Source organism: Salvelinus fontinalis, chromosome 8 (genome assembly GCF_029448725.1).
Source record: "Salvelinus fontinalis isolate EN_2023a chromosome 8, ASM2944872v1, whole genome shotgun sequence".
NCBI classification, from domain to species: Eukaryota; Metazoa; Chordata; class Actinopteri; order Salmoniformes; family Salmonidae; genus Salvelinus; species Salvelinus fontinalis.
In genome coordinates, this window is record NC_074672.1 from 51855688 (window position 1) to 51868362 (window position 12675).

The 12675-nt window shown below is 52.2% G+C and overlaps 1 protein-coding gene across 2 annotated transcripts in view; it reads right to left on the reverse strand.

Moving 5' to 3' along the window:
• The window catches only part of LOC129861403 (ubiquitin-like modifier-activating enzyme 1), an 81553-nt gene that overhangs the window by 30112 nt on the left and 38766 nt on the right, over positions 1-12675 (reverse strand). For both annotated transcript variants that reach the window (XM_055932801.1, XM_055932800.1), the window contains 7 exons: positions 10257-10354; positions 9772-9918; positions 7540-7716; positions 7132-7242; positions 4413-4630; positions 3444-3625; positions 1202-1398 (listed from right to left, as the gene is read on the reverse strand). In XM_055932801.1, coding sequence (XP_055788776.1) covers positions 1202-1398; positions 3444-3625; positions 4413-4630; positions 7132-7242; positions 7540-7716; positions 9772-9918; positions 10257-10354 — 1130 coding nt within the window. The remainder of the gene's footprint in view (positions 1-1201; positions 1399-3443; positions 3626-4412; positions 4631-7131; positions 7243-7539; positions 7717-9771; positions 9919-10256; positions 10355-12675) is intronic.

Consider the following 12675-nt stretch of genomic DNA (forward strand, 5'->3'; position numbering starts at 1 on the left):
GTGTGTTACCTGCAGAGTGTGTGTGTGTGTGTGTTACCCGCAGAGCGTGTGTGTGTGTGTGTGTTACCCGCAGAGTGTGTGTGTGTGTGTTACCCGCAGAGTGTGTGTGTGTGTGTGTTACCTGCAGAGTGTGTGTGTGTGTGTTACCTGCAGAGTGTGTGTGTGTGTGTGTGTGTTACCTGCAGAGTGTGTGTGTGTGTGTGTGTTACCTGCAGAGTGTGTGTGTGTGTGTGTGTTACCTGCAGAGTGTGTGTGTGTGTGTGTGTGTGTTACCTGCAGAGTGCGTGTGTGTGTGTGTGTGTTACCTGCAGAGTGTGTGTGTGTGTGTGTGTGTGTTACCTGCAGAGTGCGTGTGTTACTTGCAGAGTGCGTGTGTGTGTGTGTGTTACCTGCAGAGTGCGTGTGTGTGTGTTACCTGCAGAGTGTGTGTGTGTGTGTTACCTGCAGAGTGTGTGTGTGTGTGTGTTACCTGCAGAGTGTGTGTGTGTGTGTTACCTGCAGAGTGTGTGTGTGTGTGTGTGTGTGTGTGTTACCTGCAGAGTGTGTGTGTGTGTGTGTGTGTGTGTGTTACCTGCAGAGTGTGTGTGTGTGTGTGTTACCTGCAGAGTGTGTGTGTGTGTGTGTGTGTGTGTGTGTGTGTTACCTGCAGAGTGTGTGTGTGTGTTACCTGCAGAGTGTGTGTTACCTGCAGAGTGTGTGTGTGTGTTACCTGCAGAGTGTGTGTTACCTGCAGAGTGTGTGTGTGTGTTACCTGCAGAGTGTGTGTGTGTGTGTGTGTGTGTGTGTGTGTTACCTGCAGAGTGTGTGTGTGTGTGTGTGTGTGTTACCTGCAGAGTGTGTGTGTGTGTGTGTGTGTTACCTGCAGAGTGTGTGTGTGTGTGTGTGTGTTACCTGCAGAGTGTGTGTGTGTGTGTGTGTGTTACCTGCAGAGTGTGTGTGTGTGTGTGTGTTACCTGCAGAGTGTGTGTGTGTGTGTGTGTGTTACCTGCAGAGTGTGTGTGTGTGTGTGTGTGTGTGTGTGTGTGTGTTACCTGCAGAGTGTGTGTGTGTGTGTGTGTTACCTGCAGAGTGTGTGTATTACCTGCAGAGTGTGTGTATGTGTTACCTGCAGAGTGTGAGTGTGTGTGTTACCTGCAGAGTGTGTGTATTACCTGCAGAGTGTGTGTATGTGTTACCTGCAGAGTGTGTGTGTGTGTGTTACCTGCAGAGTGTGTTCGATGGCGTTGGGGAAGTTCTTCAGTGTGCAGATGGGGATGGACTTCTCCGGGGGATCCTGCGAGGAGCTGTACGACTCTGTCAGGAAGGGGATGACCACCTGAACGTTCCCCTTGGTACCCAGAGTACCGGACTCTAACAGGGGCTTCCTGTAGTACACACATCGCCGGTCCATATACATACCTACAGGGACATCCACACAGCATAATGGTTCCCAATATTCCTCAGCCCTAAACAATCAACCCCCCCCCCCTGGACACCTCTTCCTCAGCCCTAAACAATCAACCCCCCCCCTGGACACCTCTTCCTCAGCCCTAAACAATCAACCCCCCCCCTGGACACCTCTTCCTCAGCCCTAAACAATCAACCCCCCCCCCGGACACCTCTTCCTCAGGCCTAAACAATCAACCCCCCCCCCGGACACCTCTTCCTCAGCCCTAAACAATCAACCCCCCCGGACACCTCTTCCTCAGCCCTAAACAATCAACCCCCCCGGACACCTCTTCCTCAGCCCTAAACAATCAACCCCCCCCCCGGACACCTCTTCCTCAGCCCTAAACAATCAACCCCCCCCCCGGACACCTCTTCCTCAGCCCTAAACAATCAACCCCCCCCCGGACACCTCTTCCTCAGCCCTAAACAATCAACCCCCCCCCCCGGACACCTCTTCCTCAGGCCTAAACAATCAACCCCCCCCCCGGACACCTCTTCCTCAGCCCTAAACAATCAACCCCCCCCCCGGACACCTCTTCCTCAGCCCTAAACAATCAACCCCCCCCCGGACACCTCTTCCTCAGGCCTAAACAATCAACCCCCCCCCCCCGGACACCTCTTCCTCAGGCCTAAACAATCAACCCCCCCCCCCCGGACACCTCTTCCTCAGCCCTAAACAATCAACCCCCCCCCCCCGGACACCTCTTCCTCAGCCCTAAACAATCAACCCCCCCCCCCGGACACCTCTTCCTCAGCCCTAAACAATCAACCCCCCCCCGGACACCTCTTCCTCAGCCCTAAACAATCAACCCCCCCCCGGACACCTCTTCCTCAGCCCTAAACAATCAACCCCCCCCCGGACACCTCTTCCTCAGCCCTAAACAATCAACCCCCCCCCGGACACCTCTTCCTCAGCCCTAAACAATCAACCCCCCCCCCGGACACCTCTTCCTCAGCCCTAAACAACAATCACCTTCTGTGGATGTGTTGAAGCAGGATGCAGTCTGTTGAAACTAAGACTATTACAGCAGTACAGGCAGGATTCTCTCTATGCGTTGCATTGGGGCAAATCTGCGCTTTAACCATAAATAACTTATTTCGATAACGGCTACTCCGCCCGTCGATAACGGCGGCGACTATTCCGCCCGTCGATAACGGCAGTGACTATTCCGCCCGTCGATAACGGCGGTGACTATTCCGCCCGTCGATAACGGCGGTGACTATTCCGCCCGTCGATAACGGCGGTGACTATTCCGCCCGTCGATAACGGCAGTGACTATTCCGCCCGTCGATAACGGCAGTGACTATTCCGCCCGTCGATAACGGCAGTGACTATTCCGCCCGTCGATAACGGTAGTGACTATTCCGCCCGTCGATAACGGCAGTGACTATTCCGCCCGTCGATAACGGCAGTGACTATTCCGCCCGTCGATAACGGCAGTGACTATTCCGCCCGTCGATAACGGCAGTGACTATTCCGCCCGTCGATAACGGTAGTGACTATTCCGCCCGTCGATAACGGCAGTGACTATTCCGCCCGTCGATAACGGCAGTGACTATTCCGCCCGTCGATAACGGTAGTGACTATTCCGCCCGTCGATAACGGTAGTGACTATTCCGCCCGTCGATAACGGTAGTGACTATTCCGCCCGTCGATAACGGTAGTGACTATTCCGCCCGTCGATAACGGTAGTGACTATTCCGCCCGTCGATAACGGTAGTGACTATTCCGCCCGTCGATAACGGTAGTGACTATTCCGCCCGTCGATAACGGTAGTGACTATTCCGCCCGTCGATAACGGCAGTGACTATTCCGCCCGTAACTGTCGATAACGATAACGGGCGATAGCGATTAATAACGATAGCGATTAATAACTGTTGATAACGATAACGGGCGATAGCGATTAATAACGATAGCGATTAATAACTGTTGACAACGATAACGGGCGATAGCGATTAATAACTGTTATTAACGATAGCACACAAGGTGCAGTAATGTTAAAAGTGCGTCTCACGTGCGTCGACGTTGTCCAGAGCATTGGCGACTCCGTGAAGGCTCTCGAAGAAGTCGTCGTCGTAGACACGCTCCGTTTCGGGCCCGACGCGGTTCTGGTGTCCCGTGATCCGGATGGACGGGTTCATCTGCTTCACGGCCGCCGCCGCCGTCTCACTCTTCATCTTCGTCACGTCCCACGGCCTGAGTTACAAACCAAAAACAGTACTTTAATAAAGCTCCATTGAAACCCGCCACACTTTACAGAAGAACAACGAAATAGCAGCAAACGAGAAGCAATACCCGCTCAATGAAAACACGAAAAGGTCTACGTCCCAAATGGTATTCTATTCCATGTAGTGTACTACTATCTGAACAGATCCTACAGGCACTGATCAACAGTAATGCAGTATGTAGGAAAGGGGGCGGCATTTCAGACACCCGATGTCTAAACCAATGAAATCACAGGTTAAAGGCTAAAGAGGTGTTTGTGTTGCATGATGTAAAACCTCCATGGGTTAAGTTTGTCCCTCCCCCCCCTCCCTCCCTCTCCTCTCCTCCCTCTCCTCTCCTCCCTCTCCTCCCCTCCCTCTCCTCCCTCCCTCCCTCCCTCCCTCCCTCTCCTCCCTCCCTCTCCTCCCTCCCTCTCCTCTCCTCCCTCTCCTCTCCTCCCTCTCCTCTCCTCCCTCTCCTCCCTCTCCTCCCCTCCCTCTCCTCCCTCTCCTCCCCTCCCTCCCCTCCCTCCCTCCCTCTCCTCCCTCCCTCTCCTCCCTCCCTCTCCTCCCTCTCCTCCCTCCCTCTCCTCCCTCCCTCTCCTCCCTCCCTCTCTCTCTCTCCTCCCTCCCTCTCCTCCCTCCCTCCCTCCCTCTCCTCCCTCCCTCCCTCTCCTCCCTCCCTCTCCTCCCTCCCTCTCCTCCCTCCCTCTCTTCCCTCCCTACATCCCTCACTCCCCTCCCTCTCTCTCTCCCTCCTCCCTTCCCTCTCCTCTCACCTGAAGAGGAACTGTCTGTTGAGGTTGGATTTCTCAATGGTGTCCATGTCTGTCACGATGACCTCACCCTCTCCGCCAGCCAATCCAATCATGGCAAAGTTCTTGAGCAGCTCACAGCCAATAGCGCCAGCCCCAACCAGGAAGTAGCGTTGTTTAGCCAGCTCCTCCTGCAGCTTGGAGCCAAACACCGCGATCTGGCTGTCATAACGACTGTTCCTCTGTGGAGGGGGAGAGAGTTTAATAGTTAATCATTTAATAGTTTTCCCACAGGTAGAAGGTGAGGTTTTATAGTTCTACTTGAAATAGTGGCGTTTTCTGCCAGACCTGCCTGTATGTGTTTGGTCTGTGAGGGTTTGTGCATATTGGTGTGAGAGAGTTCGGTAGGTGCGAGTACGGTAGATGTCAGAGTGTGTGTTCGGTAGGTGTGAGTACGGTAGATGTCAGAGTGTGTGTTCAGTAGGTGTGAGTTCGGTAGATGTGAGTTCGGTAGATGTGAGTACGGTAGGTGTCAGAGTGTGTGTTCAGTAGGTGTGAGTTCGGTAGATGTGAGTTCGGTAGATGTGAGTACGGTAGGTGTGAGTACGGTAGATGTGAGTACGGTAGATGTGAGCACGGTAGGTGTCAGAGTGTGTGTTCGGTAGGTGTGAGTATGGTAGATGTGAGTACGGTAGATGTGAGCAGGGTAGATGTGAGTACGGTAGATGTGAGCACGGTAGGTGTGAGCACGGTAGGTGTCAGAGTGTGTGTTCGGTAGGTGTGAGTATGGTAGATGTGAGTACGGTAGATGTGAGCAGGGTAGATGTGAGTACGGTAGATGTGAGCACGGTAGATGTCAGAGTGTGTGTTCGGTAGGTGCGAGTACGGTAGATGTGAGCACGGTAGATGTCAGAGTGTGTGTTCGGTAGATGTGAGTACGGTAGATGTGAGTACGGTAGATGTGAGTACGGTAGGTGTGAGTACGGTAGATGTGAGCACGGTAGGTGTGAGCAGGGTAGGTGTGAGTACGGTAGGTGTGAGCACGGTAGGTGTGAGCACGGTAGATGTGAGCACGGTAGATGTGAGCACGGTAGATGTCAGAGTGTGAGTACGGTAGATGTGAGTACGGTAGATGTGAGCAGGGTAGATGTGAGCAGGGTAGATGTGAGCACGGTAGATGTGAGCACGGTAGGTGTGAGCACGGTAGGTGTGAGCACGGTAGATGTGAGCACGGTAGATGTGAGCACGGTAGATGTGAGCACGGTAGATGTGAGCACGGTAGATGTGAGCACGGTAGATGTGAGCACGGTAGATGTGAGCACGGTAGATGTGAGCACGGTAGATGTGAGCACGGTAGATGTGAGCACGGTAGATGTGAGCACGGTAGATGTGAGCACGGTAGATGTGAGCACGGTAGATGTGAGCACGGTAGATGTGAGCACGGTAGATGTGAGCACGGTAGATGTGAGCACGGTAGATGTGAGCACGGTAGATGTGAGCACGGTAGGTGTGAGCAGGGTAGGTGTGAGCAGGGTAGATGTGAGCAGGGTAGATGTGAGCAGGGTAGATGTGAGCAGGGTAGATGTGAGCAGGGTAGATGTGAGCAGGGTAGATGTGAGCAGGGTAGATGTGAGCAGGGTAGATGTGAGCAGGGTAGATGTGAGCAGGGTAGATGTGAGCAGGGTAGATGTGAGCAGGGTAGATGTGAGCAGGGTAGATGTGAGCAGGGTAGATGTGAGCAGGGTAGATGTGAGTACGGTAGATGTCAGAGTGTGTGTTCGGTAGGTGTGAGTACGATAGATGTGAGTATGGTAGGTGTGAGTACGGTAGGTTTGAGTACGGTAGGTGTGAGTACGGTAGATGGAGTGCGCGTTCAGTAGGTGTGAGTACATTAGATGTCAGAGTGTGTGTTCGGTAGGTGTGAGTACGGTAGGTGTGAGTACGGTAGGTGTGAGTACGGTAGGTGTGAGTACGGTAGGTGTGAGTACGGTAGGTGTCATGTGTTCGGTAGGTGTGAGTACGGTAGATGTGAGTATGGTAGGTGTGAGAACGGTAGATGGAGTGTGTGTTCAGTAGGTGTGAGTACGGTAGATGTCAGACTGTTTTCAGTAGGTGTGAGTACGGTAGATGCCAGAGTGCGAGTATGGTAAGTGTGAGTACGGTAGATGTGAGTACGGTAGATGTGAGTACGGTAGATGTGAGTACGGTAGATGTGAGTACGGTAGATGTCAGACTGTTTTCAGTAGGTGCGAGTACGGTAGATGTCAGAGTGTGAGTACGGTAGGTGTGAGTACGGTAGGTGTGAGTACGGTAGGTGTGAGTACGGTAGGTGTGAGTACGGTAGGTGTGAGTACGGTAGGTGTAAGTACGGTAGATGTCAGAGTGTGAGTACGGTAGGTGTGAGTATGGTAGGTGTGAGTACGGTAGATGTGAGTACGGTAGATGTGAGTACGGTAGATGTCAGACTGTTTTCAGTAGGTGCGAGTACGGTAGATGTCAGAGTGTGAGTACGGTAGGTGTGAGTACGGTAGGTGTGAGTACGGTAGGTGTGAGTACGGTAGGTGTGAGTACGGTAGGTGTGAGTACGGTAGGTGTGAGTACGGTAGGTGTGAGTACGGTAGGTGTGAGTACGGTAGGTGTGAGTACGGTAGATGTCAGAGTGTGAGTACGGTAGGTGTGAGTATGGTAGGTGTGAGGACGGTAGATGTGAGTACGGTAGATGGAGTGTGTGAAATGTACTCACAGGGGCACAGTCCTCCTCAGTGAGCATGGCTCCTCCCTCTTCCTCAGACAGACACTCCAGAGCATCAAAGTACAGCCACTGCATCATAGGCATGAACTTCCCTGTACACGCCTAGGACACACACAGGCAGTTATAGTACTGTACAGCCACCATCATGGACATGAACTTCCCTGTACACGCCTAGGACACACAGTTATAATACTGTACAGCCACCATCATGGACATGAACTTCCCTGTACACGCCTAACACACACACACAGTTATAATACTGTACAGCCACCATCATGGACATGAACTTCCCTGTACACGCCTAGGAGACACACACACAGTTATAATACTGTACAGCCACTATAACCATATAGAGGCAGAAAGAAGTTTTAAGTAGACAGGAAGTGAGCCGCTCCTTACCTTCATAACTTCCTGTGCGGCCAGTCCACCAATGAAAGCGTTGATCGGTGCCAAGTCGCCGGCGGAGACGAAGGCTAGTTTCTTAATGAGCGTGTCATCCAGCTCGTCCACCTTGGCTGACCCGGTCTGGGCGGAGTTCACCTCTTTAGCCAGGGACACCAACTCCTCTCCATCAGCCTGGAACACCAGCCCACAAAGCATTACATTGATAAGCATGACTACAAGGTGTCGAAAGCGTTCCGACAGAGATGCTGGCCCATGTTGACTAAAATGCTTCCCACAGTTGTGTCAAGATGGCTGGATGTCCTTTGGGTGGTGGACCATTCTTGATACACCTCGGGAAACTGTTGAGCGTGAAAAACCCAGCAGCGTTGCAGTTCTTGACAAACTGGTTAGCCATGGCAACTACTACCATACCTTGTTCAAAGGCACTTCAATCTTTGGTCTTACACATTCACCCTCTGAATGGCACACATACTCAATCCATGTCTTACAGTGCCTTGCAAAACTATTCATCCCCCTTGGTGTTTTTCCTATTTTGTTACATTTCAACCTGTAATTTAAATAGATTTTTATGTGGATTTCATGTAATGGACATACACAATATAGTGCAAATTGGTGAAGTGAAATGAAAAAGCTCCACAGCTGAGATTGGAGTATCTGTCCATAGGACCACTTTAAGCCGTACACTCCACAGAGCTGGGCTTTACGGAAGAGTGGCCAGAAGAAAGCCATTGCTTAAAGAAAAAATAAATAAGCAAACACGTTTGGTGTTCGCCAAAAGGCATGTGGGAGACTCCGCAAACATATGGAAGAAGGTACTCTGGTCAGAACAGACAAAATGTAGCTTTTTGGCCATCAGGGAAAACGCTATGTCTGGCGCAAACCCAACACCTCTCATCACCCCGAGAACACCATCCCCACAGTGAAGCATGTCTGGCGCAAACCTAACATCGCATCACGCCAAGAACACCGTTTTTCATCTTCAGGGACACTGGGAAACTGGTCAGCATTGAAAGGAATGATGGATGGTGCTAAATACAGGGAAATTCTTGAGGGAAACCGGTTTCAGTCTTCCAGAGATTTGAGACTGGGACGGAGGTTCACCTTCCAGCAGGACAATGACCCTAAACATACCATTCCCTCCAGTTCGCTGCTGCTAATGACTGGAACGAACTGCAAAAATAAAAAATAAATCACTGAATCTGGAGACTCATATTTCCCTCACTAACTTTGAGCACCAGCTACCAGAGCAGCTCACAGATCACTGCACCTGTACACAGCACATCCGTAAATAGCCCATCCAACTACCTCATCCCCATACTGTTATTTATTTCACACATCTATCACTGCAGTGTTTAATTGCTATATTGTAATTATTTCACCACTATGGCCTATTTATCCCACCTCATTTGCACACACTGTATATAGACTATTGTATTGTTATATTGTATTATTGACTGTATGTTTGTTTTACTCCATGTGTAACTCTGTGTTGTTGTATGTGTCGAACTGCTTTGCTTTATCTTACATTTTACATTTAAGTCATTTAGCAGACGCTCTTATCCAGAGCGACTTACAAATTGGTGCATTCACCTAATGACATCCAGTGGAACAGCCACTTTACAATAGTGCATCTAACTCTTTTAAGGGGGGGGGGGGGGGGGGGGGGGGTGTCAGAAGGATTGCTTTATCCTATCCTAGGCCAGGTCCCAGTTGTAAATGAGAACTTGTTCTCAACTAGCCTACCCGGTTAAATAAATAAAACATTTAAAAATGTTCCTGCTACATAATACACACACGCGTTCAGACTTGTTCCCTCTCCATAAACCACACCAGCACATAGGAACAGCATGGATGCCAAGAATGGAAGTTACTTTTAAGTTTGAGTCTATTTTCAACTTCCCGGTGCTTTAGGAAATGGCAGCTGGGGAAACATCCCAGGGAAGTCGAAAATAAGTAGAACCACATTTATTCATTCTTGTTCACAAGATTGATTGATGGGATTATCATTGTGTGTATGTGTACCTGGCACCAGGGCTTGGGCAGCCTGCTGTGTTTCCTCTGGTAGCTGTGTAGAGCCTGGAAGCCCAGGTACAGGTGTGTGTGTGTGTATACAGGTGTGTGTACCTGGCACCAGGGCTTGGGCAGCCTGCTGTGTTTCCTCTGGTAGCTGTGTAGAGCCTGGAAGCCCAGGTACAGGTGTGTGTGTGTGTATACAGGTGTGTGTACCTGGCACCAGGGCTTGGGCAGCCTGCTGTGTTTCCTCTGGTAGCTGTGTAGAGCCTGGAAGCCCAGGTGAACCTGTCCTGGTCGCTCAAACTTAGCAAAGTCTGTCACCACAAACTCTGGCTCTGCCATGGAAGTGGTGAAGGATTTCTACAGAGACAGAGAGGAGGAGAGGGAACAAGTGAGAGAGAAGGCGAGACGCATGTGACTTAACACAACCCTTCTTCCACCAAGTAATAGTGGACTATGTACCATTGGAGATTCTTTTACTGGTGAAAGAGTCCCAGATGGTTAGTCAGATACTACATTTTCCCATTGATCTGTTATGCAACCTGCACATTTTCCCTGGCTTGTAACCACTAACATTAAACATTGATGTAATGGCAGTAAACGGTCTGCCACATCACAGTAACAGACTGGTTTAATGAGAACCACCACATTCCACCCTCTACATGAATTTGACACTGCGGACAATGTCTGGTACTTACGAAGGCCACCTTCTGGGGCATCTTGACCTGAGAGACGATGCCTCCCCTGACGTAGTCCGAGAACCCTGTGGTGTCACAGATACTGAAGGTGTAGGGGCCTAGACGGAGAGAGGGGGACGGGGAGAGAGACGGAGAGAGAGACGGAGAGAGAGACGGAGAGAGGGGGACGGGGAGAGAGAGACGGGGAGAGAGAGAGACGGGGAGAGAGAGAGACGGGGAGAGAGACGGAGAGAGAGACGGGGACGGGGAGAGAGACGGAGGGGGACGGGGAGAGAGAAAGTAATGACTTTAGAAGACTTCTTCCAGAATATTGAATAGAAAATACACTGGATGGCCCCAGCGCCATGATCCTAGCCCCTGGCCCCAGCGCCATGATCCTAGCCCCTGGCCCCAGCGCCATGATCCTAGCCCCTGGCCCCAGCGCCATGATCCTAGCCCCTGGCCCCAGCGCCATGATCCTAGCCCCTGGCCCCAGCGCCATGATCCTAGCCCCTGGCCCCAGCGCCATGATCCTAGCCTCTGGCCCCAGCGCCATGATCCTAGCCTCTGGCCCCAGCGCCATGATCCTAGCCTCTGGCCCCAGCGCCATGATCCTAGCCTCTGGCCCCAGCGCCATGATCCTAGCCTCTGGCCCCAGCGCCATGATCCTAGCCTCTGGCCCCAGCGCCATGATCCTAGCCTCTGGCCCCAGCGCCATGATCCTAGCCTCTGGCCCCAGCGCCATGATCCTAGCCTCTGGCCCCAGCGCCATGATCCTAGCCTCTGGCCCCAGCGCCATGATCCTAGCCTCTGGCCCCAGCGCCATGATCCTAGCCTCTGGCCCCAGCGCCATGATCCTAGCCTCTGGCCCCAGCGCCATGATCCTAGCCTCTGGCCCCAGCGCCATGATCCTAGCCTCTGGCCCCAGCGCCATGATCCTAGCCTCTGGCCCCAGCGCCATGATCCTAGCCTCTGGCCCCAGCGCCATGATCCTAGCCTCTGGCCCCAGCGCCATGATCCTAGCCTCTGGCCCCAGCGCCATGATCCTAGCCTCTGGCCCCAGCGCCATGATCCTAGCCTCTGGCCCCAGCGCCATGATCCTAGCCTCTGGCCCCAGCGCCATGATCCTAGCCTCTGGCCCCAGCGCCATGATCCTAGCCTGGCCCCAGCGCCATGATCCTAGCCTGGCCCCAGCGCCATGATCCTAGCCTGGCCCCAGCGCCATGATCCTAGCCTGGCCCCAGCGCCATGATCCTAGCCTGGCCCCAGCGCCATGATCCTAGCCTGGCCCCAGCGCCATGATCCTAGCCTGGCCCCAGCGCCATGATCCTAGCCTGGCCCCAGCGCCATGATCCTAGCCTGGCCCCAGCGCCATGATCCTAGCCTGGTCCCAGCGCCATGATCCTAGCCTGGTCCCAGCGCCATGATCCTAGCCTGGTCCCAGCGCCATGATCGTAGCCTGGTCCCAGCGCCATGATCGTAGCCTGGTCCCAGCGCCATGATCCTAGCCTGGTCCCAATAATATGATCGTAGCCTGGTGCTAGGACTGTTGGAGCAGTCCAGCCAAATCATAGGGCCAATGTCACGCCATTACAGACAGATCTGAAACCAGGCTATGAACATACATACGTGTGGTCACGGGACGTTTCCAAGTCTCCCTAAACCTCTCCAAAGTGACATATGTCTGTAAATTAGATCATTCCAGTGCTATTATTTTTTTCCAATCCCTAAATACTATTTGTTCAGTATAAAAACACAATTTCTACCATATTAACCTCACTCCAACATTGTGGTGGTGTTATGGGGTATCCAGGGTACAGTCAAGTGTCCTTTCAACATCTCCAAAGTGTCAGGATGTGGTAATTGAACTGTTTTAGCACACTGGATGTGCCTAAAAGTTATTGTTCACTATAAAAACTACATTTCTACAACACCAACCAATCAGTGCCTACAGCGGCAGCATCATATTTTTGATGCTCAAAGATAGTCACTCTGTGGACAGTCGATGTTGCCATTAAGTCACATATCAGATAACATTGGCAATGAGAATGTGGGCGTGTTTCGAAACTCCTTTTCCTGTCGTCTACGATCAGCTCCTTTGTCTTGCTCACGTTGATGGAGAGGTTGTTGTCCTGGCACCACACGGCCAAGTCTCTGACCTCCCTATAGGCCGTCTCATCGTTGTTGGTGATAAGACCTACCATTGTTGTGTCGTCAACAAACTTAATGATGGTGTAGTAATCATGCTTGGCCATGCAGTCACGGGTGAACAGGGAGTACTGGAGGGGACTAAGCACGCACCCCTGAGGTGCTCCAGTGTTGAGGATCAGTGTGGCAGATTTGCTGTTCACTACCCTCACCACCTGGGGGCAGCCCATCAGGAAGTTCAGGATCCAGAGGGAGGTGTCTCGCATTCTCACATAGGTGTTTCTTATGTCCA